Source organism: Neofelis nebulosa, chromosome X (assembly GCF_028018385.1).
Source record: "Neofelis nebulosa isolate mNeoNeb1 chromosome X, mNeoNeb1.pri, whole genome shotgun sequence".
NCBI classification, from domain to species: Eukaryota; Metazoa; Chordata; class Mammalia; order Carnivora; family Felidae; genus Neofelis; species Neofelis nebulosa.
The window spans coordinates 58,854,914-58,881,715 of record NC_080800.1 but is presented as its reverse complement, the minus strand read 5'-3'; the positions used below and the strand labels follow the sequence as shown (position 1 = coordinate 58,881,715).

The window sequence follows — 26,802 nt, the reverse complement described above, 5'->3', positions numbered from 1 at the left end:
CAAGTTATACCTACTTCTAATCTATTTCTGTATACTTGCAAGAGTGATCTCCCTAAAGCACACATAACACCATGTAGCCCACTTACTTTCAATAGCTTTCCACAGCTTTCTGGTTGAATTTCAAATTCTCTAAGCGGTCATGTAAGAACTTTTGGGATCTGACGCTTGCCTGCCTCTCTTGCCTAGTGTCCCACTGCTCACTTTTTTATCAGTGAAATCTCCAATGCCACCCCCAAATCTTAAAGATGACAATAAACATGTTAACAGGAATTACTTTAGAATTTTCCCAAACCAACAGAATGCTTAGCCAACATCTCTAAACTTCTGGTAGAGGAGAAGCTGAGAAACAGAAGCTCTATCATTCCACTCATACACTAACATTTTTCCCATCAAATTTTAAGTCCCTTTTACCTGTTGCTTCAGATGATTAAGTTCAGCCGTCTGGGGATCGATATTAACAACAGGTTTATTCTTGATTTTTCTTGCTCTGTCAGCATAGCGAAGGGTATTTAATGTTTCTTCTAGATTGGAGTCAGCAGGACTCACACAGGCTATCATAAGTGTATGGCTATTACCTCCTAGAGAATCTGAAAAATAACAATAGGAGGAAATAAAATCAAACAATCAGGATGCAAGGAAAGCTGTCCATTTAGGTCGGTGCCTTCAAACTCAGAGCTCTAAGAAAAAAATTTTTAATAATCTGCAAATTTCCTGTTAGTAAAAATACTAAGATTTTTTGTTGCATAAATGATATAGTTTCGAATCCTATTCCATGTGTCCCCATTCGTAAGACTGTGATTTTGGCAGTTAGTTGGGTTAAAACAACTCAGGCCTAGCGCAAGTAAGTTAGGAGCCACTAGTGGAATTAAACATTCTTAGGATGCCCTCTCTAGGTAGGTTTTAATTATTCAGGGAATTCTGCTTATCAAGTACTAATAAACAGTAATCAAGTTCATTTTCAGTTATAAAGTATAAAGTTCAGTTGGCATTCTGTAGATTTCTTGGCTTTCAAACCCATCTATGAAGACACCTTTCCATTATCTTACAAGCCTGCCTACTAATGGGTCTCTTTCCGACTTATCAGTTAGATAGCTCTGTATAGGATAGTCCAAAAATCTGTTCACCGATCCTGTCTTTACCTTCTCAGCACTATTACTCTGAGTTACTCTCTTATTTTTTTTTAATTTTTTTTTAACGTTTATTTATTTTTGAGACAGAGAGAGACAGAGCATGAATGGGGGAGGGTCAGAGAGAGGGAGACACAGAATCCGAAACCGGCTCCAGGCTCCGAGCTGTCAGCACAGAGCCCGACGCAGGGCTCGAACTCACGGATGGCGAGATCATGACCTGAGCCGAAGCCGGCCACTTAACCGACTGAGCCACCCAGGCGCCCCTACTCTCTTATTTTTAGAGGCACTCTGGGCTTACCTTGAAGCAGTCGAGTCAACTTGGAATCTCTGTATGGCACAAAGCCACCCTTTTTGTCATCTCCAAGAGCACTGATCACATTTCCCAAGCACAGGAGGCCTCGGTTAATATTAATGCCTAGTAGCAGGAAACAATTTAAATTGCTTGGTAAAGCATCGAACATACACCTACATAAAATAAAAACCCCACAGAAATATTAAATCATCAGTCTTAAGGAGACTTCTTGATCTTCTTCACTTTTCTGAAAACAAAGGTCTAAATGTTGGATATGCACAACTGAATTTGTTGAGACTTCTTGCCCTTTCCCATGGAAACAAAGTAGACAGACAGATAACTATCACCATGACAACAATTTGTATATTTACTTTTTACATCCATTACCACTTTTAATTCTCAAATTAGTGCTGAGAAACTAGATGAACAGCTATTTTTTATCATGTCACTAAATTATATTTACTATCATTCTCACTTTACAGATAAGGAAACTAGATCAGAGTTTCTATGACTTGTCTAAGGTCAAACAGCTGGTGAGTGGTAGGCCTGACATTCCATCTTAGGATTTCGGTTAAGTCCTATGCTTTTTCTTTCATACCACAGAGGAATACATTTTCTCTTGTTGCTTTAAAAAGGGTAAAGATTCTTTTCCACTTCTTGAATTCCAAAGTTTGCTTTTTAAACCCTGTAATAATTTCTGAGGTCCTTCTAAAGCCTCTGACCTTCCCATGATTATGTTTACTGTGAAAAGGCTACATAGTATAGTGGTTAAGTGCACAGGCTTTGGTGTCAGATAGACTTAGGTTCTAATCCTGGCTCTATCACTGACTACCTATATGATTTTGGGTTCTGCTCTAAAATGAGGCACATCTATCTACCTCATTGGGTTGTGGTGGAGAATTAAATGATATACAAAGTGGGGTGCCTGGGTGGCTCAGTCAGGTGAGTGTCCGACTTCGACTCAGGTCATGATCTCATGGTTCGGGGGTTCGAGCCCTGCCTTGGGCTCTCTGCTGTCAGCACAGAGCCTACTTCAGATGCTGTCCCCATCTCTCTGCCTTTATCCCACTCACGCTCTCTCTCTCTCTCTCAAAAATAAAAAAAAGATAATTATACAAAGTTAAATGACAAATAAATGGTATCATTTTTGTTTAATGCTACTCTACCTTTTTATTTACTCAGCCATACTGTGGACTCCCATACAACCAGAAATAACTATATATCTACAAGATCCTGAGCTCCAAAACTCCTCTCTGACTGCATTCTACTAGCTTTTCATTTCTTTCATGGGTCCTGCTCTTCACCCTTATAATAGCCACCAATTTACTGATACTTTCTAATACTCCCAGTAGATCATCCTCCCCTGGGCCTTAAACTACATATTCTGGACACTATGATCGATCATTTCAGTTAGGCTTTCTCAAGCACTCACTAGACCCATGACCTTCTGCCTTCCCATCATGTCAATTCCCAGTCACACGTTAAACTAACTGTGGTGTGTGTGTGTGTGTGTGTGTGTGTGTGTGTGTGTGTGTGTGTGTAAGTTACTGTAGGCTGCAATGCTGGAGAAAGTCGCATAACTAAATGGACTAGATCCATTCATTATAAAACACTGCTCTCTGACTTTTGCTGAACACTTCATCAAGCGGCAATCTTTTCTTCCTCATTCCTACTTCACCACAGCAGCTATTCTAAACACTCATCATTTTCAAGACTGTAAATCTACCTTCACTCTATTAGTGGATGATTTCAACAAATACATTATGGAGATCAAAGTTATCTGGAAGGGAAGGTTTTCCCTCTCCTCACCTCACAGTCTTTTCTTTGCTGTTACTGATTCCTTCATCCTTCTTGTTTCAGAGGAGTAAATAACCACCTTTATTTCCCCTTTAGTGTGCTGGTGTCTCTAGTCCCCCCCCATTTTCTCTGGGACGTTGAAACCTTTGATCTTCTCCCTCTCTCTTAGATCTTCAATTTATTTTCCCTTTACTAATTCCTTCTTTTCAGTCTCTATCTATACATGCTCAAATCTCCCAAATCTAAAACAAAACCAATCCTTTCAAGCAACCATTCCTGTCTTTTCCTTTTATTGCCAGCTGAAAGGGATACCATTTTTCAGGGCCATTTATCCTACCCAGGATGTGAAGGAGAGTCTGCTGAGATTTATCAAAGCTGCTCACCAATACCTGTACTAATCCTTGTATTAGTTCATTCCTTTCTTTTCTTTCCCCTTTGAGCCAAACAGAACACAGTTACATCTCATTCGCTCATATCCCATCTGGGATGTTAAGGAAGAGACTGCTGAGGTTTTTCAAACCTGCTGAGCAAAACTTCCATCTATAGTGTCGTACAAGAACAACAATAAAAAAATCTAGATGAACCCTGAGAAGAATCTATGGCAACTTTGATCTAAGCAAGAATCATTTACTTGGGTATAAAGAGGCTTTTTTTTTTCTTTTTCAAATGAGAATTGGAGCTTTGGAATAGAAAGAAGCAAGGGAAATGAATGTCTCTCTAGAAAGAACCCATCACCAAACAGGATCTGATTTTCTGTTAAGAGATTTAAAATGATGAGTTCATGACATGGATGGAGTGTACATCATAAAGACTGGGAAGAACATGTTTGCAGAGGTTTAAATTTCTGATCAATGACGGCTATGGAGAAAAAATGTCCAGATAAAATTATAAAATCAGAAGTTATTCTAAGATTGAGAATAGATCAAGCAAGGAGAGGATCAAGAATACTACTTGACATTTTTGGGTGTTTATTTACTATGGCAACAAACACATTTTGCTTTTTAGGGGACATCTGGCAATACCTGGAGACATTTTGGTTGTCACAATTTGTGGGGTGGCAGGCAATGCTACTGGTATTTGGTGGGTAGAGGGCAAGGATGCCACTATCCTACCAAGAGACTGGACAGCCCCCCCAAATGATCTGATCCGAAATGTTAATAGTGCCACAGCTGAGAAACCCTGCTCTACAGGTGAAGAAAATATCTGCAAGCCCAAGGCAGATAACCAAGTAAAATGGGGTGAAAAATGGAGGTAATATAGTATTGATATGGTTTGCCTAGTGAGAGAGAAAGGGAATGATCTGTTACTGCAACAGATCACAAAACTTATAGGAATAAGTACTGAGAAGGGACAGAGTAGAAGGGAATTTGATTAGGAGACAGAATCTTCATTCAGACTCTGCCTCTTCCACTTACCAATATGTGTGAGCTTGGATACGCCACTGAAACTCTCCTTTATTCATAAAATAGGTGTAATACATACCTTACCTCAGGGGACTATGATAAAAATCAAATGTGATCTACAAAGTACTACCTACATGTTTTTATTAATAGGGTAGACAAACTTGGATTATTTGGATCTCTACTAAATTACATGAGGCTGAAAGCAGACAGCACCTGACAAATTCCTCATCTATTCTGATAACAGTTTCTTCACTCAGAAGACACTGTGAGTGAATAAGGAAATGGTTGCTTTGGCCTTCAAGCTGATACACACGGAAGAACTGATTATAGAAGTAAAATGATGGGAATCTGTTTGCTGGGGACTGAGGGGCACAGTCATACACCGGTATGCTAGATGTTAAGAAAATAGATCCACAAAATTCAGGAAAAAAGACAGCTAACTTTCTGGGAACAGGACGTCTAAAAGAGAAAAAGGATAGAAGGCTTTCACAACATAAAACTGTAATTATCTAGTCACAAATTATTCCAATAAAAAAATCGATGTGGCTTCACAGAGATCAATGTAACAAATAAATTCATATACAAAAAGAACACAGAGCATTATAGGAAGTTTGACCACCAGCATTTCTCTCCTTTCCCTCCTTAAAACACCACTAAAAGGAATTTTAAAAGTACTCACCCACAAGATCACAGAACATAGGAGAGAAATATCAGTAGAGAGGAGGTTTCAACATATTTTTAGAGTACACGTAGACAAGCAATAACGGACTTAGCAAGATGAAAGAAGCCTCAATCTAAAGAGCCTTCAGAGGGACAATAATGACGACAGTGACAATAACAGCTAAGTTTATATAGTGTATACCTATTCTAGGTACTTTATACATATTAACTCATTTAATCCTCACAATAGTCCTATGAAGTATGATCATAGTTGTATTGACAGATATGAGAGTTGAGGCACAAAGAGGTTAGGGAAGTTGCCTAAGGTCATGCAGCTAATAAGTGGCAGAGTCAGGACTCAAATAAAGGCAGTCTGGCTCCAAAGTCCATGGTCTTAATCTCTATGCTCTATGAAAATGAGCTGATTTACTCAGAGGCATCAGGTACATTGGAAAGGGGACAGACTTGAGGCTGATAAGAGGGGATAGGTAGAAAAAGCATATAAAGAATTCTGGAACTGTCAAGTCTCTGCCCCAGAACCATGCAACTAATGTGTTCCCCATTCTCCATCATTCCCAGGCTACTTAATGGGATGGTTTTTCTAATACCTACCCATTAAATGTTGATATTCTCTTGAAACTGCCTTAAGCTCTTTGCTTACTATATATATTCTCCCTGGGTTTATACAGCCTAGAGTTCCAATAAATACCGATAAGAATGACTCCCTAATCTGCATCTCCAAACCAGACCTCTTTCCTGTTGTCCAGAGCTGTATTTTAGCTGCTTACTGAATAACCTCCAGTGGGCTGTGCCCATGAGGCATTGCATAAAAATACTGGACAAAACAGAATTCATCTTTCAGTGTAAATCTATTTCACTTCTACCACTGTTCCCATTTTCTCGCCATCTAACCAGTCATCCAACAAACAGCAAACCTGAGACATCCTGGACTCGTCTCTTTTCTCACCCCACACATCTGAGTCCTTTTCATCGAACACTTAGTGAACAGGCACAATGTTCCAGGCACTGTGCTAGGTATTAGAGATACAAAGATGAATAAGTCACAATCTCCACTCTCAAGGAGTTCATAATCTACAGGGAGAGATGGATGCACAAACAAAAATAATTGCAAATATAACATTAAAGTATACATATAGTCAAAATGGGTTCTCATAAGAGGGAGTGGTAAACTTTACCTGGGAAGGTAACAGACGGCTTCAAAAAAGAATGAAAAATTTGAGCTGAACTGTGAAGGATGACTAGAACAGTGCCAGTGGAGGAGGGAAGAGTAGGAAAGAACAGTGCAAGGGCATTCCAGGCAGAGGAAGTAGCATATGCTAAGGCACATATTTGTGAAGAACTACGGGTAATTCACTATGAATACAATGCAAGTTATAAGATGGAGAGTGACAAATAATCAGGTTAGAGGGCAGCTCAGGAGAGATCATAAATGCACGACAGATAGGTCAGTCTCAGGTATTTGTATTTCTCATGTAGGGCAGTGGTTTTCAAACTGTGTCCCTCAGAACCTTAGGGATACTTTAGGGAACCACAGAGATTCTTCAGAGTTTCTGCAATGGTCATTTGGGCTTTGTTTTTTTAAATTTTTTACTGTGGTAAGATAGGGGCGCCTGGGTAGCTCAGTCAGTTAAGCGTCTGACTTCAGCTCAGGTCATGATCTCACAGTTTGCGAGTTTGAGCCCCACATTGGGCTCTGTGCTGACAGCTCAGAGCCTGGAGCTTACTATGGCAACATATATGTAACATAAAATTTACCATTTTAACCATTTTTTAGTGTACAGTTCAGTAGCACTAAGTACATTCACACTGTTGTGTAATCATCACCACTACTTACCGTCATTTTAACTATTTTAAAAACTGCCTTTACACAGCTCACTCCAGTGTGCTGTATTTCAAATCTTAACATGCTGAAGTCTACCAGCACATTGTTTTGTGCAGCAAGGTTAGTTAATTTTTTTACAGTCTTTGAAAATACCTCTAATATGTGTGCATGTCTTAATGTTTTGCAAATGTGTATTTTTATTTATTTATTTATTTATTTATTTATTTATTTATTTTAACGTTTATTTATTTTTGAGACAGAGAGAGACAGAGCATGAACGGGGGAGGGTCAGAGAGAGAGGGAGACACAGAATCCAAAGCAGGCTCCAGGCTCCGAGCCGTCAGCCCAGAGCCTGATGCGGGGCTCGAACTCGCGGACTGCGAGATCGTGACCTGAGCTGAAGTCGGACGCTTAACCGACTGAGCCATCCAGGCGCCCCTCAAATGTGTATTTTAAGGCTGTGGCTTTGCATAGACTTTTCCCTGGTCACATGCTCGCTCATGGAAAATCGTGCAAGTTATTATACCACTATAGTACAAGTTTGTACTGAAACACCAGGCAGAGGCAATTCTTCAAATTCATGCACTTATCACTGCATCATCGTCAGTTGTGTAGTGCCAAATGGATGTTCACAATCTACATGCCCACTGATAGATGAATGGATACACAGAATTCGGTGTACACACACACACATATACATACAAAGGAATATTATTCAGCCACAAAAAAGACAGAAATCCTGCCTTTTGCAACATGGATGAACCTTGAGAACATTATGCTAAGTGAAATAAGTCTGATGGAGAAAGGCAAATACTGTATGTTCTCAATTATACATGGAATCTAAACAAGCTGAACTCACAGAAAGAGAGTGGAATGGTGGCTGCCAGAGGCTGAGGAGTGAGAGAAATGGGGAGGTGTTGGTCAAAGAATACAAACTTCCAGCTATTAGATGAATAAGTTTTGGGGATCTCATGTAAAGCATGGTGACTATAATTAACATTACTGTATTGTATACTTGATAGGTATTAAGAGAGTAAATCCTAAATGCTATCACCAGACACACACACACACACACACACACACACACACACACACACGGTAGTTATGTAAGGGGACAGAAGTGTTAACTAACCTTATTATGGTAATCATTTCACAATATATACATGTATCCAATAATCACACTGTATACCTTAAACTTACATATATGTCAATAATATCTCAACAAAAGTTAGAAAAAATGATTAAATGAGAAAGTGCATAGGAAACACTTAGCCAATGGCACTAAAAAAAAGATAGTTTCAGTGCTTCTTATAAACTTTGCAAGTATCCTGTTAAAAGGATTTATAGTTATTATATAACATAAACTAGAAAAGATATTGCTAGTGATACAACTTTGGATTTAAATGTCCTATCATGTGAAACTCCCAGATCAGGTAAATAATTGAGGAGAATCCTGAGGCTATAATTTGGACTGTTACAAAGTGTTTAGGGGCGTTGGGGTGGCTCAGTTGGTTGAGTGTCCCACTCCTGATTTTGGCTCAGGTCATGATCCCAGGGTTGTGGGACTGAGCCCCATGTAGAGCTCTGCACTGAGTGTGGAGCCACCTTAAGATGATCTCTCTCCCTCTCCCTCTGCCCCTCTCCTCTGCTCCTCTCCTCTGCTCATGCATACTCTCTCTCTTTTCAAATTAAAAAAAAAAGTGTTTATAATTCACAGCTACATATGATGAATCAGGATATTCTTGGTAATGTGTCACCAGAATAAATTATAGGAAAAGTTAGATGCAAAACCTTAAATAAGGTTCTTTCATCTAGAATCCCCATCATGTCATATACTAAGAATGAAGAATGTTCACTAGAGCTTACTTTGTAATGGTGAAAGTCTAGAACCAATCTAAATGTTCATCAGTAACAGAATGGTATAATAAATACAATGGTCTATCTATACAATATATAGACATAAAAAAGAATGTGGTAGAGATGTTTAAGTTAACATGGAACAACCTCCAACATATATCATTCAGTGAAAAAAATAAAGGGTAGACTAGAACAGAGTACATTATACACCTCTATTTGTATAGAAAGAGAAAATATCTAGAAATGTGGACTAGGGATTCGGGGAAAGAGAAAAAAATGCTTTTTATTATAGTGCATTTAAAAAAGTTTTTCTTTCAAAATAATTATTTAGATTCACAGGAAGTTGCAAAGAAACGTACAGGAAGGTCTTATACATCATTCACCCAGCCTCCCCAATGGTAACATATTGCACAGCTATAGCACAGTATCAAAACCTGAAAATTAACATTGGCAAAATCCCCAGAGCTTATTCAGATTTCAGCAGTTTTTACATGTACTCTGTGTGTGTGTGTGTGTGTGTGTGTGTGTGTAGTTCTATGCAATTTTATCACGTGTATAACTTCAAGTAACCAACACCAAAATCAAGATACAGAACTGTCCTATCACCACACAGCTTTCTCGTGCTACCCTTTATATGCACACCTACTCCTTTATTCCCCAATCCCTAGCCCTTGTCAACCATCAATCTGTTCTCCCATATAATTTTGCTATTTCAAGAATGTTTAAATGGCATCACATACTATGCAACTTTTTGAGACTGGCCTTTTTTTTCCCCACTCAGCATAACAATAATCCATCCAAGGTGTTGTCTGCATCGATAGTCATTCCTTTTTTTTTTTTTTAATACTTTTTAAAAATGTTTATTCATTTTTGAGAGAGAGAGACAGAGACAGAGCACAATCAGGGGAGGGGCAGAGAGAGAGGGGGAGACCCAGAATCTGAAGCAGGTTCTAGGCTCTGAGCTGTCAGCACAGAGCCCAACGCAGGGCTGGAACTCACGAACCACAAGATCGTGACCTGAGCTGAAGTCGGATGCTTAACCAACTGAGCCACCCAGGTACCCCAGTAATCATTTCTTTTTACTACTGAGTAGTATTACACAGCATGGATGCACTACATTTTTGTTTAACCATTCGCCTGCTGATGGACATTTTGAATCATTTCCAGTTTTTGGTTATTACAAATAGAGCAGCTATGAACATTCACGTGTGAATTTTTGTGTGAACATACACTTTCTTTGGGATACATGTCCAATAGTGCAATTGCTATATTGTTTGATAAGAACATATTTAGTATTTCCCTGAGTGTACCTTTCTACATTCCCATCAGCAATGTATGAGAGATTCAATTCTTCCACATTCTTGGCAGCATTTGGTATTGTCACTATTTTTTCTTTTAGCTATTATGAGAGGTGTGCAGTAATACCTCATTGTGGTTTTCATTTGTATTTCCTTAATGACTAAGGATGCTGAACACCTTTTCATGCAGTTATTGCCATCTGTATGTCCCCTTTAGCGAAACATCTGTTTGTGTTTTTTGCTTACTTTGTACTTGGATTGTTTTTTTTTACTTTTGAGTTTCCAGAGTTCTTCTGAAGTCTGATATATTCTAGATACAAGTCCTTATATATATTCTAGATATAAGTCCTTATATATATTCTAGATATAAGTCCTTCATTGCACTTCATTTTTTATTACAGAAATATTCTATATTTCTAGATATTCTAGATACAAGTCCTTTGTTGTACTTCATTTTTTATTACAGAAAACTCTATGATATGCCCATTAACATAAAGAAAGAAATTGTGATCATAATAACTATAATGTTCTTCTCGTTTGAAGATTGACTTATACAGTGTTATACATTTGAACTTATAAAATAAATTTACATGAATTTAAAATCCGTTCTTTAATTTATTTCAACTGTTAGAATTTGTTGTAAGATTTCACTTAAAGAAGCGTTCCTCTGCTTTAAAAGGAAGGCAGATAAAAACATCTGCTGTAGATGATGGAAACAAATGAAAAGTTTTAAAGAGGGGGTATATATGATCGAATTTGGATTTGGTAAATATTACTTTGGTCGTCAGTTGGGAGGTCAATTTGGGAGTAAAAAACTGGTGTCTTAAGAAACCATTTAGAGGGTGCCTCAGTGGCTCAGTTGGTTGAGCATCTGACTTCGGCTCAGGTCATGACCTCGCAGTCTGTGGGTTTGAGCCCTGTGTCAGGCTCCGTGCTGACATCTCAGAGCCTGGAGCCTGCTTCGGATTCTTTGTCTCCCTCTCTCTCTGCTCCTCCCCACCTCATGCTCTGTCTCTCGCTCTCTCTCTCTCAAAAGTAAATAAACATTAAAAAAAAGGAAACCTTTTAGGAAGTTATTTTAATAGTTCAGGTGAGAGATCTCTAATGACTGGAACACCAGAAAAGGAGCCTGGGTGGCTCAGTTGGTTAAGCGTCCGACTTCAGCTCAGGTCATGATCTTGCGGTTCATGAGTTTGAGCCCTGCGTCAGGCTCTGTGCTGACAGCTGAGAGTCTGGAGCCTGAATCAGATTCTGTGTCTCCCTCTCTCTCTGCCCCTCCCCTACTCATGCTCTCTCCATCTCAAAAATGAATAAACATTAAAAAAATTTTTTTAAAGAAAAGTATCTGAGACATAAAAATGACATGACCAAGTAACCTTTTAAATGTGGGAAATGAGAAAGAAAGAGAATGAATACAACATGTGCTCATATTCCGGGGATAAGGCAGATATGCATTCATCCAGCCAACTAACAGTTACTGAACGCCAAATGTGTGCCAGGCACAGTGCTTGGCACAGTTAGTGGGAGAATAAGAACTGGTCTTTACCTCCAAGGAACTCAAAGTCTAGTGGGGAAAACTGACAAATAATTACAATGAAAAGGGAGAATGCAGTGAGATGTGGCAGGGTGACAACTGACTGAGAAGGGAAGTAATCTATATCACGATAAGGTGTTAGGTTATATAGGCTTTTAGGTAAATGCATTTGTCAAAACTCAGTATACACTTAAAATTTATGCTTTCCATTCTTTCAAATTTTACATTAAAAAATATAAACAAATATTAAACTCCAGTTAATAACACGTAAGCTTAAGTATTTAGGAGGAAGTGTACTAATGTGTGTGATTTACTTTAAAATGCATTTGAAAAAGAATACTACTTGGCAATGAGAAAGAATGAAATCTGGCCATTTGCAGCAATGTGGATGAAACTGGAGAGTGTCATGCTAAGTGAATTAAGTCAGTCAGAGAAAGATACCATATGTTTTCACTCATGTGGATCTTGAGAAACTTAACAGAAGAACATGGAGGAGGGGAAGGGGGGAGGGAGGCAAACCATAAAAGACTCTTAAATACTGAGAGCAAACTGAGGGTTGATGAGGGGCGGGGGAGAGGGCAAAGTGGGTGATGGGCATTGAGGAGGGCACTTGTTGGGATGAGCACTGGGTGTTGTATGGAAGCCAATTTGACAATAAATTATAATTAAAAAAATAAAAATAAATTTAAAAAAATGAAAAAGAATATGGCTTAATGAGTGGCTAGATATGTCATAAAGCAAATAGACTAAAATGTTAATGGTAGAATCCAGATGCTAGGTTTAGGGCTGTTCTTGTAAAATCTTTTAACTTTGCTGTATCTTAGAAAAATCTCATAATAAAGTGTTAGGAAAAAACACTATGGAGCACCAGCTGATGCTATGCTTCATATTAGAGATTTCACATTTGGGTGACATCTAAATTGTGAATTGAAATATTAATAAGAATTGCCAGTCAGATCAAAAGGGAGCAAGAAACTCAGGCACTCAGTCAGGACCAACTACGTGTCAGGCACTATGCCAGGCCCTAAGGATTCAAAGATGAATAAGACACCTTTGCCTGGCTTGCTGTCTACTGGGGGAGTCAGTCATTTTAGGAGATGACCGTATGACAGAGTTGGGTTAGTGTTACTGTAGGAAAGAGGTGAGCACGAGATGGCGGGGGGACTGAAGGTGGTCAAAGAAAGTTTCTTCAAGGGGATGAAATCAGAGCTGAGCATTGAAGGGCAAAAAAATTAGCCATGTGAAGACAGAAGGAAGGCATTTCCGGCAGAGGGAGCGTGATGTACAAAGAAGCACAGACAAGAGAGAACTTGGCACACTTAGAATGGCTAAGCAGATTGCAAGGAAGGGCTGAGGACAGGGGAAGCCAGCCAGGTAGGCAGGGCTAGAGCACAAAGGTTATGCCAAGCAGTGTAATACAAAGTAAGGAGCCATGAGGAGAGCTCTAAGCAGGGATATCCAGTTTAGGAAAACATCCTGGCTGCTGATTGGTAGAAGGCTTGCAAGGGTGCCTGAAAAAGATAGGGAAACTAGTTGGAAAGCTTGCTATAAGCTAAGAAATGATGAAGGCTTGAACTAAGGTAGTGGTTGTAGGGTTAGAGAAAAGAAAGTGATTTGAGACATGAGAAAGTAAGACTGGAAGAACTTGGTGAATGATGGGATTGGGAGAAGGAACCAGAGTGAAGGAAGCGCATGGCTTGATGCCCTGGTTTCTGGCATGGGTGGCTGAGGGCATATTGGTATTATATACTGAAGGTGATGGAAGGGCAGCTTTCACAGAAGCAGGAAGGGATGAGGAGTTCAGTTTTAGATATGTGGAATGGGAGGTGTCTGTGGGACATCCGTGAGCTGCCCCACAGGCAACTACATTTAGAGGTTGAAATGTAGATGTAAGATATGGGCTGGAGGTAGAGGTCTGGGATGGGCAGCGTGTAGGTAAGAGTTATAAGCACCTAAGTGTGTGAGACCACCTACAGTTGTGTGAAGGTGGCAAGGTGATGGGCTTGAACAGTGGGAAGAAAAAGAAAAAAAATCCAGGACAGAACCTGAGCTGGTTCAGGTATGGGTGGGTGGAAGAGGAGCCCGAGAGAGTCCTCAGAAAAGAGGAAGCCCAGGAGAGGGCAGTGTCACACATCCAAGCGAGGAAGGAGACTGTCTAGATAAAGGGGCATTGAGGAGGGCACCTGTTGGGATGAGCACTGGGTGTTATATGGAAACCAATTTGACAATAAATTTCATATTAAAAAAAAGGCGGGGGGCAGGGTGTCAGGCACTGTGGAGTCACCAAGTAGGAGGAGGACTGAAAAGAGCCTAATGGATCCAGTTTTTCAGGTCACTGGGTGACCTCAGCAGGGGCAGTTTCAATGGGATGAGGATGGGGAGGCTGGCAAGCAGAGTAAAAGGTAAAGGGACGAGAACTGTAGTAGGAGGATGAAGGATTTTGTTTTGTTTTAAAATGGGTAAAACACATCAGTATGCTTCTATGTTGGGGGGAAGCCAGTAGAAAGGGAGAGGTTAAAAACATAGGAGGAAATGGGCGCTTGATGGAGCCAGATTTGCGAGGCAGTGAAGAGGGGAAAAAAAAATCTAGCAGAGAACATACAAGTACAACAGCACAGAGATCTGAAACGAAATTACTGTTTGGAAATGATGAGTAGACTGCTGTGGTTGGAACCTTGTCGTTTGTAGGCAGGTGGTGTGAGATAAAGCTGGAAAGACACAGGGGCCAGAAACTGACAATGTAGTCCCCTGGTACTAGAGAATCTCAAGGAGACAAAAAATACATTAGAAGATGGAATGGTTACAAGGGCAGCATCGAAAAATCTAAGACTTAAATTGGACCTTGAAAACATGGCTATGTTGTAGATAGTTTGATGGGGGAGGAGAGCATGACAGCATTCTGGGAGAGAGGAGGAGATGGCTGTGATGAAAGTGCACAGAAGCCAGAATTAGCCAGGTATGTTGTGAAGGCTGTGTAGCTGGGGTGGCGAGTGTGGGCAGGGGAAGCTGTGAAAGACAGCTGAGCAGGTAGGCTGGGACCAGGGTACATGGGGTCTGGAAGGCCTGGCTATGGTGTTTAGAGTTCATCCTGGAAGCAGTGATGTGCCACTTAGTTTCTAATCAGGGAAAGTACCATGTACAAAGTAGTATTTTCTTTTTTTTTTACAAAGTGGTATTTTAAGGAGGTTAATGTAGGTATGGTATTTAGAACGGAATGCCTCTTTGGAGCCTCCTAGGAGGCTCGTCTCCAGGTGTGTAGGGTGAAGGCAGGGACTTTGCAGAGGCAGAAGGAAGTGGGTGCATCTCTACAATATTACTAAGGAAGAGCTAACAGCAGGCAGTGGGTACTCATTCCTAATCGAGGAGATCATGCTGGGTGCAATAATTAGCATGACAGAATGGGAAAAAGCAAAAGCAAAAGAGAATGAAAAAGAATAGTTCGAGTTAGAAAAAGAACCAGGAGAATGAAGATTTACAAACCAAGAGAAGTTTCAAGAAGGGTGTGTTCAAATGTCAAAGCCACTAAGAGGTCAGGTAAGATGAACACTGGAAAGAACCAATTTGTTTTGGTAATTAAGATATCACTGATGATCTTTTACATAGTGGTTTTAGCAAGGTTGGTAAAGATAGATGACCAAGAGAGGGAATCAGGTTCCTAGATAGACAAAATCAATATTAAAAATAAGTTTTATTTCCATACCAAAAATAAGGTTAGAATATAAAATTTTTAAATATTCTACCTACACTAGTTACATGAGTTTGTTCAATTTGTGAAAATTCAGCAAGCTATTTGCTTACATGTAATTTCCTGGTTTTATATTTCAATAAAAAAGATTTTATAATATCACTTCTAAACCCACAACTACATGGTCAATCTTCAACAAACAAGAAAGAATATCCAACGGGAAAAGAACAGTCTCTTCAACAAATGGTGTTGGGAAAACTAGACAGCTACATGCAAAAGAATGAAACTGGACCACTTTCTTACTCCACACACAAAAATAAATTCAGAATGTATTAAATGTGAGGGGTACCTGGATGGCTCAGTTGGTTAAGCATCCAAATCTTTTTTTTAAATTTTAATGTTTATTTTTGAGAGAGAGACAGAGAGAGAGAGAGAGAGAGCAGGAGAAGGGCAGAGAGAAAGAGGGAGACACAGAATCCGAAGCAGGCTCCAAGCTCTGAGCTATCAGAACAGAGTCAGACGTGGGGCTCAAACTCACAAACTGTGAGATCATGACCTGAGCTGAAGTTGGACACTCAACCTACTGAGCCACCCAGGTGCCCCTAGCGTCCAACTCTTAATTTCAGCTCAGGTCATGATCTCATGGTTGGTGAGTAATATTAAGCCCTGCATCGAGCTGTGCACTGACAGCATGGAGCCTGCTTGGGATTCTCTCCTCTATTTCTCTCTCTCTCTCTCCCCTCCCCCCTTCTCATTCTTCTCTCTCTCTCTCAAAATAAATAAATAAACATTAAAAAAAGACTTAAATGTGAGACTTGAAACCATAAAAATCCTAGAAGAGAGCATAGGCAGTAACCTCTTTGACATTGGCCATAGCAACTTCTTTCTAGATATGTCTCTGGAGGCAAGGGAAACAAAAGTAAAAATAGACTATTGGGACTTCATCAAAATAAAACGCTTTTACACAGTGAAGGAAACAATCAATACAACTAAAAGGCAACCTATGGAATGGGGGAAGATATTTGCAAATGTCATATCCGATAAAGGGCTAGTATCCAAATATATATATATATGTATATAGTGTGTGTGTGTATATATATATATATATTTAAAGCTTATTTATTTATTTAGAGAGAAAGAAATCGCAATTGGGGGAGGGGACAGAGAGAGAGAGAGAGAGAGAATCCCAAGCAGGGTCCATGTTGTTAGTGTGGAGCCCACCACAGGGCCCGATCCTATGACCTTGGGATCACGACCTGAGTCAAAATCAAGAGTTGGAGGCTCAACTGACTGAGCCATCCAGGCACCTTAATATCCAAAATATAGTAAGAACTTATAAAACTCAACATCCATAAAACAATCCAATTAAAAAGTGGGCAGAAGACATAAACAGACATTTCTCCAAAGAAGACATATCGATGGCCAACAGACATATGAAATTATGCTCAGCATCACTTACCATCAGGGAAATGCAAACCAAAACTACAATGAGATATCACCACACACTTGTCAGAATGGCTAAAATCAACAACATAAGAATACAGGTGTTGGCGAGGATGTGGAGAAAAAGGATCCCTCCTGCACTGTTGGTGGGAATGCAAACTGGCGCAGCCACTCTGGAAAACAGTATGGAGGTCCCTCAAAAAGTTAAAAATAGAACTACCCTAAGATCCAGCAATTGTACTACTGGGTACTTACCCAAAGAATACAAAAACACTAATTCCACCCCTATGTTTATAGGAGCATTATCTAAAATAACCAAATTATGGAAGCAGCCCAAGTTTCCACTGATTGATGAATGAATAAAGAAGTGGTGTATATATATAATGGAATATTATTCAGCGGTAAAAAAAGAATGAAATCTTGCCATTTGCAATGACATGGTTGGAGCTAGAGTCTTATGCTAAGCAGATAACACAGAGAAAGACAAATACCATATGATTTCACTCATATGTGGAATTTAAGAAACAAATGAGCAAAGGGAAAAAAAGATAGAGACACACCAGGAAACAGATAATTATAGAGAACACAATAACAGTTATCAGAAGGGAGGGTGGTCAGGGGTCGGGTTAAATAGGTGATGGGGATTAAGGAGTGCACTCTTGATAAGCAGTGGGTGATGTATGGAATTGTTGAATTGCTATATTGTACAACTTGAACTAATGGTAACTAAATTGAATTAAAATAAAAAACTTAAAAAAATATCTTCTAATACTGTCAAAATATAAATTACCTATAAATAGAACAACAGATATATGGGGCGCCTAGGTGGCTCAGTTGGTTAGGCGACCACCTTCAACTCAGGTCATGATCTTGTGGTTTGTGAGTTTGAGCCACACGTCAGGCTCTGTGCTGACAGCTCGGAGCCTGGAGCCTGCTTAGGATTCTGTGTCTCCCTCTCTGTCCTTCCCCCAATCATGCTCTGTCTCTCTTTCAAAAATAAACATAAAAAAATTAAATGTTAAAAAAATAACAACAGATGTATAAGACATCTACAGGGAAAACTATTGCCCAATATTAAAGAAGTCCTAAGTAAATGGGGAGATATACTATGGACATAGATTTGGAAGATTTAATTAGACTTAATGAAATAGACTGCCCAGAAACAGACCAAGACATATTTGGGCCTTACTATATGACAGAAGTCACACTGCTCAGCAGTGGGGAAAAGACAGACTTTTTAATAAATGGTGTTAGGACAAATGGGTATTTATGTGGAAAAACAAAATTGGATCCTCACACCATACCATGTACAGGAAACAGTTCTAGGTATATTAAAGACTTAAATGTGAAAGGCAAAACTGTGAAGCTTTTATTAAAGAATGTAAAAGAATATTTTCAAGACTGTGCAGTACTGAAGGATTTCTTAAACAAGACACAAAATAAAAGGATCATAAGAGAGTGAAAAGACAAGCTAGAGAAGAGGGAGAAGACATTTGCAAAACATGTGAGAGTGGGGAGGTTTGCAATAAATATAACTAAACAGTGGCTAGAATCTACAGCATATAAAAAACTACTTTTTAAAATCAGTAATAAGACAGACACAATAGAAAAACGAGCAAGACTACAACAGGTATTTTATAGAAAAGAAAATATATGTGGCCAAAAAATATAGAAAAAGGTTATCTGGGGCAGGTGGCTGGCCCAGTCAGTTAATCGTCTGAATCTTGATTTTGGCTCAGGTCATGATCTCTCAGTTGGTGAGTTCAAGCCCTGCATCAGGCTCCATGCTGATGGCGCGGAGCCTGCTCGGGATTCTCTCTTTTCCTATGCCCTTCCCTCTCTCTGTCTCCCTCGCAAAAATAAATAAATAAACATTTAAAGAAAAAGGTGGTTAATCCTTTTAATCATTGAGGTAATGAACATTAAAACCACATGCAGAGTGCCTGGGTGGCTCAGTCGGTTGAGTGTCCGACTTCGGCTCAGGTCATGATCTTGCAGTCTGTGGGTTTGAGCCCCACGTAGGGCTCTGTGCTGACAGCTCAGAGCTTGGGGCCTGCTTCTGATTCTGCCTCCCTATCTCTCTGCTCCTCCCCTGTTCACTCTCTGTCTCTCCCTCTCTCAAAAATAAATAAACATTAAAAACATAAAAAATAAATAAACCACATGAGATTTCTCACTCCACACTCACTAGATGGCCCCAAATTTTAAACTTTGACCAAACAGTGTTGGGGAATGTGGAAATACAGGGACGTTCATACACTGAAACACTTTGGAAGACAGTTGAGTATGTACCCTATGATCCAATAATTCTCTTTCTCAGTATATACCCCAGAAAATTCTTATACATCTGCATCAAGGTATATAAACAAGAATGTTCATAAGGGTGTTGTTAATAATACCCCCAAACTGGGAACAAATTTACTATCCATCAACAGTAGAAAGAATAAATAGTGGTACAGTCAAAGGGATTCTCTACCAAAATGGAAATAAAGGAACCACAGCTATATGCAACATAGATGAATCTCTCACTCACAATGTTGAATGGAAGATGTAAGACACAAAAGATTACATACAGTATGATTCCAGTTATATAAAGTTAAAAAATAGACAAATCTAAACTATGCTACTTAAGAGATTTATACACAGGTGGCACTACCATCAAGGAAAGCAAGGGAATCACCATCATAAAAGTCAGGAGTGGTGACCTCTACATTTTTTTTAATGTTTATTTATTTTTGAGAGAGAGAGAGAAGGAGAGAGAGACAGACAGAGCATGAGCAGGGGACGGGCAGAGACAGAGAGGGAGACACAGAATTCAAAACAGGCTCCAGGCTCTGAGCTGTCAGCACAGAGCCCAACACGGGGCTCGAGCTCGGGAACAGTGAGATCATGACCTGAGCTGAAGTCGGATGCCAAACTGACTAAGCCACCCAGGCACCCCTGGAGTGGTGACCTCTAGAGGGAAGGGAGGAGGTCATGACCTGAGAGGGGTATACACAGGCACTGGAAATGTTTGGTTTTTCATCCTATGTGATAGTTACATGATTGTTCACTTAATAATTATTAAACTATATACATTACCTATGCAATTTTCTTTATGTGTTATAGCTCATCAAAAAATGTAACTAAGAGTGAATCACATGTGTTGCTAAGCAGTGTTAACTTTTTTGAGGACTTGGCTCTAAAGGGAAGGAGATAGGGTAGCAGTTACAGGAGGATTCAGGATTGAAGGAGTTTGGGTACATATGTTCACCAAAATATATATACAAGAATATTCATAGCAGCACTATTCATAACAGCCCCAAACTGGAGATTACCCAAATGCTCATCCAGCAGTAGAAAGGATAAATAAACTGTGGCATATTCACCAATGGAATATGTATAGCGATGAAAATGAATGAACTACAACTACATGCAATAATATGGATTAATCTCAAAAGCACAATGTTGAGTCAGGATTACTAGATTTAGCAAAAGAAAAAAAATACAGAATAACCAGTTAAATTTGAATTTCAGATAAATGATGAATCATTTGTAATATAAGTATGTTCCATGAAAAATGATTCATCGTTTATCTGAAATTCAAATTTAACTAGCTATCCTATATTTTCTCTGGCAACCTTACATTGAATGAAATAAGTCAGGCACAAAGGTTACCCTGTAGAGAAGATAGAGACTGGAAGTGGGCATAAGTGGTATGCTTGTAATATTGTTTTTTCATCACTACTTATGCATCAAGCTGTATAATTAAGATGTGGGCACTTTTCTGTATGTATATACTTCAATTGAATGATCTATGCTATCCATCTGTAATTTATTTATAATCTATCTGGCAGGGATCTGAATATGTTTTATAGAGAAAAACTTCACAAGAAATGTACAGCACCCACACTGATTAAAGGGAGAGAAACACTTTGAATGGGTGATTTAAACCAGAATATAAATGGCCTATAAATATAAAAGTATGCTTGACTTCACTAATAACTATAGAAATGAAAATGAGATACCATTTTCACTTATCAAATTGGTAATAATACTTAAAGAAGTTAAAAAACTTTAGAAAACTGAATGATCTCATTTCTTCATGGGAATTTGGTAGTATATTTAAAAATTTAGATGGATTTTGGGCAGATGGTAGGTTAAAGATATCCCAGGATCCCCTCTATTCCCAAGTCTGATCCATCCACTCTGTTCTTGAGCCAAGTAGGTACTGCAGTCAGCCAAGAGAATGAGGTCACAGGATGGGCCTGAGACCTGATAGTAAGTAGGGTGATGCAGAGATTTTCATCTGTGGAAGAGATGAGAACTCTGAGCCAAGGGCTTAGGGTCTGATGTAGTAGAGCCAAAGTACAAGGATGGGAACAGGGCTTTTGGTGAAGGGTTGGCCTTCAGGACTCTATGAACTCCTAGGGGACGGTTGATATTGTCTATGGGAGTATACCAGGTTTCTCTGGATGTGAAAATGATGAAAAGAGACTGAAGAGTTAGGCTGGGTGCTTTCCACCTTGAGACAAGGACAGCACCAGGGAACAAGAGTACAGAGAGACTTCTTCCTGATACCTCGCAGTGGTGTGAGCAGCTTACTCACATGACAACATGCCCACTGCTACAGTGCTGGCTCATGGGCAGAAACCACTGTGCCCTTTCCAGTCACACAGATGCTGGGACCTAAGACACTTGAGTCCCAATGAGCAGACAAAGGAAAATAACAATCCACATAAGGGGACTCCAAAGCCAAAGAAAGGACAAGCAGAACAGGCCTTTACAAAACAGGGTTGCTGAAAGAAACAGACAACTTGAGCTTAAAAAAGACCTCTCTAGGGGCACCTGGGTGGCTCAGTCAGCATCCGACTTCAGCTCAGGTCTGATCTCACAGTTCATGAGTTCGAGCCCCGCATCAGGCTCTGTGCTTACAGCTCAGAGCCTGGAGCCCATTTTGGATTCTGTGTCTCCCTCTCTCTCTATCCCTCCCCTGCTTGCACTCTGTCTCTCTGTCTCTCTCTCTCTCTCAAAAAAAAAAGAAATAAAAAAACATTAAAAAAAGATCTCTTTAGGTGATTAAGTACAGCATAAAAAAGACTTTCTTGAACTAAAAGAATTAAATACTATTTACCAAAACCAGTAGCAATTATCATTCCAAATATTAAAATACCAAAACCATTCCAATTTAAATCAGAACCTAGATCCTCCTGAAGAAAGCAAGTTTACAAGCCCAGGGTATATCCTTCAACATCCTTCTTCTTGCTAATAAACAAAAAATAAGAGAATCTTAGGAGTAAATACTGGCAATCATTTTCTTTTAACTGATATGATTTTACAGTAATAAAACCCAAGACTCTAGTTTAAAAAACTTAGAACAGAGCTCTATGTATCAGGATGAATGAATCTCACAGACATAACAGTGAGTGAAAACAAAAAAACAAAACACCAGGGACAAAAGAACGCGAATACATTATCACTCTGTATTGTTAAGGGATCTTAGAATAAGGAAATGAATGGATAAGATAAACACCACATTTAGAACGGTAGTTAAATGCACTCCCCATCCCCACCACACCCGTCAGATACAACCTGCCCTAATTCCATACCACTCAATGACACCACTCTGGCAAAGATCACCAAAAACCTCAATGGACAAATCCATCTGTCTCTTCTCAGTCCTCAACTTATGTAACCACTCTGAAACATCTGACACAGGTGACAATCTCTCTTTTCTAGAAACTCTTACCTTGGCTTTTAAGCTACTACTTCTCCTGCATCTCTTCAACTGCTTTAAGTGGCTCATTTACTCCTGACTCTTTTTTTTTTTTACTTCTCTTAAATATTAGTGTTCCTCACTAATATTTAGTGTTCCTCACTAATATTTAGTGTTGGCTCTCTTGTTATCTAGTCTTTCTCTACACAACTCTCCCTAGGCAACTTTACCCATGGATTTCAACTCTTTATCTCCAGCTCAGATCTTACTTCTTTTTTTTATTTTTTTAATTTTTTTTAACCTTTATTTATTTTTGAGACAGAGACAGACAGAGCATGAACGGGGGAGGGACAGAGAGAGAGGGAGACACAGAATCCAAAGCAGGCTCCAGGCTCTGAGCCATCAGCCCAGAGCCCGACGTGGGGCTCGAACTCACGGACCGCGAGATCATGACCTGAGTTGAAGTTGGACGCTTTGCTTTTTATTTTTAAATGTTTTATTTACTTAAGCAATCTCTACACCCAGTGTGGGGAACGAACTTATGACCTGGGGATCAAATGTACCACCCCGAGATCAAAAGTCGCATCCTCTTCTGATTGAGCCAGCTAGGCCCCACCCCCACCCCCAGATGTTGCTTCTAAGCTCTAGTTCTGAATTTCCCATCTCCTCCTGGATTCTTCTAATATGCATTTCAAATCTGACATGTACAAAATCAAATTTATTGTCTTTCTCTTTGTAGTCTGCTCTCTACCTATGTCTTCTTTTCTTGCTAATTTCCCTTCAGCTAATGGCATCTCCCACTTGACCTGAGGCCATGATTTTATCATAAACTTCTTTGCCTCATAAATCAAATCTACTTGAGTACATTGCCTTCCTCCACCCCCAATAATGCAATATGCAACAAAATTCTGATGGGCCGTATCCACCCTCAGAAAATATCCAAGAGTGGCTAGCAACTTTCTTTGCTCTCAATAGGTAGAAAACGATTCCCTCTAATAGTGGGGAGCTTGGCTTTGGGAATGATATTTTATTAACCAAAGAAAACTTAATTCTGCTAGGACAAGTCACACCCTAAAGCTTCTTCCACCCACAAAATCTACCTCAAATGTTGACAAGCACCCTAGCAAGCTTCTAGGGTCCTTAGTTCAGCTGAGCTTGTCTATAAATATCAGTAGGGCCCCTATACTCATTAACCACCATCCAGAGCAAGTAAAACACAGGAGATGGAATTGATGATTATTAAGAAGCTACTATATACCAGGAATCACACTGCATGTTTTATATATATGAGTTCACTTAATCCTCACATCCCTGTGGGGGTATGTATATATTTGAGTCCTATTTTACAAATGAGGAAAGTGAAGCTTTGAAGCTAAAATGGGTAACCCAGAATGTGTATGCAAAACTCTAATGCAGTTGAGTTAAATTCCTTTGAGAACCCCTAAAAGTCTTTGAAGATGCTGCCAAGTGAGAAGCCACTAACCACCTGTGAGTCTATCACTGGTGGGCTCAAGACTGCAAAATTCTTGAGAGATTGAAAGCAGATGTATAAGACTAACAGAAGAAAAAAATACAGGAGAGAACTGCTGTGAAAGGTGGCACCAAGTCTAGGGGTAGTGCAGACTTGAAGGTAGGGGATTCAGCAAAAAAGCTTTGGGACAATAGTCCATGGTAATTGGTTGTGGTACCAGAGTAGGAGCAGACCTCTGGGCTAGCAACCAACGACACAGCAGGAATAACCAAACACAAACATAAGATATATGTAGGATAAAACCCTGTGTTAAAAGAAAACATCGGGGTGGGGGGTGGGCACCTGGGTGGCTCAGTCGGTTAAGTGTCTGACTTTGGCTCAGGTCATGATCTTGCGGTTATTGAGTTCAAACCCTGCATCGGGCTCCGTGCTGGAGCCTGCTTCAGATTCTGTGTCTCCCGCTCTCTCTGCCTCTTCCCCACTCGTACTCTGTCTCTCAAAAATAAACATTAAAAAAATATATATGTATATAATTGTAATAACATTGTATAGTGACAGATGGTGACTATACTTATGGGCACTGAGTAATGTATAGGATCATTGAATCACTAAGTTGTACACCTGAAACTAATATAACATTGTATGTTAACTACACTTCAATTAAAAAAATAGCTGCAAAAAATGTGTGTGTATACATATATATAACGCATACAATACATATATATACATATATCTAATGTATAAAGAAATACAAGGAGAGGGGCGCCTGGGTGGCGCAGTCGGTTAAGCGTCCGACTTCAGCCAGGTCACGATCTCGCGGTCCGTGAGTTCGAGCCCCGCGTCGGGCTCTGGGCTGATGGCCCGGAGCCTGGAGCCTGTTTCCGATTCTGTGTCTCCCTCTCTCTCTGCCCCTCCCCCGTTCATGCTCTGTCTCTCTCTGTCCCAAAAATAAATAAAAAACGTTGAAAAAAAATTTAAAAAAAAAAAAAAAAAAAAAAAAAGAAATACAAGGAGAAACTGACAAATCCTTGGTCATATTGTGACAAAATAACTTATTAAGCAAATAACAAGAAAGAACATGAAGGATCTGAATAATATAATTAGAGAGTTTATCTAATAGGCACATATAGAACTATATGCCCAACAGAAAACACACTTTTTTCAAATACACATGGAATATCAACAAAGACCAAACAAGAATCAGGCCAAATTTCAAAAACCAGAAGTCACACACATTATTGGTCATAATGCAATGTATCAGAAATAAGCAATAATAGGGTACATAGAAACACCTTCTACATAATTCTTAGGTTAAAGGAAAAATTAAAAAGGCAGTATGATCATCTAACTTAGAAATTAATAGAGGACTATTTCTCAAAATTATAAGACCATATCCAAGTGGTACTTAGAGGAAAATGTATAGTTTTAAATGTATCTTTTTAGAGAACAATTGAAAACAAGTGAACTATGCTACCAAAAGAGAGATAATCAAATGGTATACATAAAAGGAAAAAAAGAAAAAAATCTATCCTGAATGTCACTTAGGCTCTAGATCTAGCTACCAATTCGTAGGAAATATAAAGGAAAGAGAAACATATTAAAACTACATGGGATGCAATCAGCAGAATTCAGACTATGAGAAATTCTATAAGACAACCTGATTTCTTCAATAAATATTCCAGGAAATTGAGGGGTAAGGAGAGATGGAGGCGATATTCACAGATTAAAAGAGACTTAAAAAACCTATCAAGTAAGATCAATGTGTGGACTTTGCTTAGATCTTGATCCAAATAAACAGAATTTTTTAAATGTTTTATTTTATTTTCGAGAGAGAGACAGAGCGCGAGCAGGGGAGGGCAGAGAGAGAGGAAGACATAGAATCGGAAGCAGGCTCCAGACATTGAGCATGTCTGCACACAGCCCCACGCAGGGCTTGAACCCACGAACTGTGAGATCACGACCTGAGCCAGAGTTGGATGCTTAACCAACTGAGCCACCCAGGTGGCCCCAAATAAACAGAATTAATGAGACTATTGGAAATTTGAACACTGACAAGATATTTAATGATATTAAGGAATTATTATTAATTTTTAGGTGATTATATTCTTAAAAGTTCTTATTTTTTCAGATACAAACTGAAATTAATAAAAAAATATATCTGGGATTTGCTTCAAAATAATATCAGTGGGAGAAAGTAGTCAGGATACAGGTAAAACAAGACTGGTCATAAATTAGCAATTGTTGGAACTGTAGGACAGGTACATGGGGTATTCATTATACCATGCTGACTTCTCTAAAAGCTTAAAAAAAAGAAAAAAAAGAACTAAGCTTTCAACTCAGGAAGCAATACAAAAAATATAACAAACAAAATAAAACAACTGAGGAAGAAGTCATTAATAGAGAGCAAAAAAAAAAAACACAGAAAAAAGGACAGTTAATTAACAAATTTGTCAAATGTGATAGAAAAAAAGAGAAAATACATAAACAAATGAACTAAAAGGAGAGACATAATTACAGATATAGAGATTAAAACTATAAAGTAAATCCATATGCAAAATTATGCCAATAAATTTGACAATCTAGACGAAGTGAATAGTTTTCTAAGAAAATATAAATGATCAACATTGGCTCCAGATATAGAAAATCTAATTATTCAAGAAAACTTCAAAGATAATTCCCATGTTATTTAAACTG

The 26,802-nt window shown here is 39.1% G+C and overlaps 1 protein-coding gene across 1 annotated transcript in view; it reads right to left on the bottom strand.

Annotated features, from left to right (window-relative positions):
- The window catches only part of KIF4A (kinesin family member 4A), a 120,918-nt gene that overhangs the window by 75,585 nt on the left and 18,531 nt on the right, over nt 1-26,802 (bottom strand). The window contains exons 7-8 of the mRNA XM_058714432.1: nt 1,429-1,545; nt 412-587 (exon numbers count right to left, since the gene is read on the bottom strand). Coding sequence (XP_058570415.1) covers nt 412-587; nt 1,429-1,545 — 293 coding nt within the window. The remainder of the gene's footprint in view (nt 1-411; nt 588-1,428; nt 1,546-26,802) is intronic.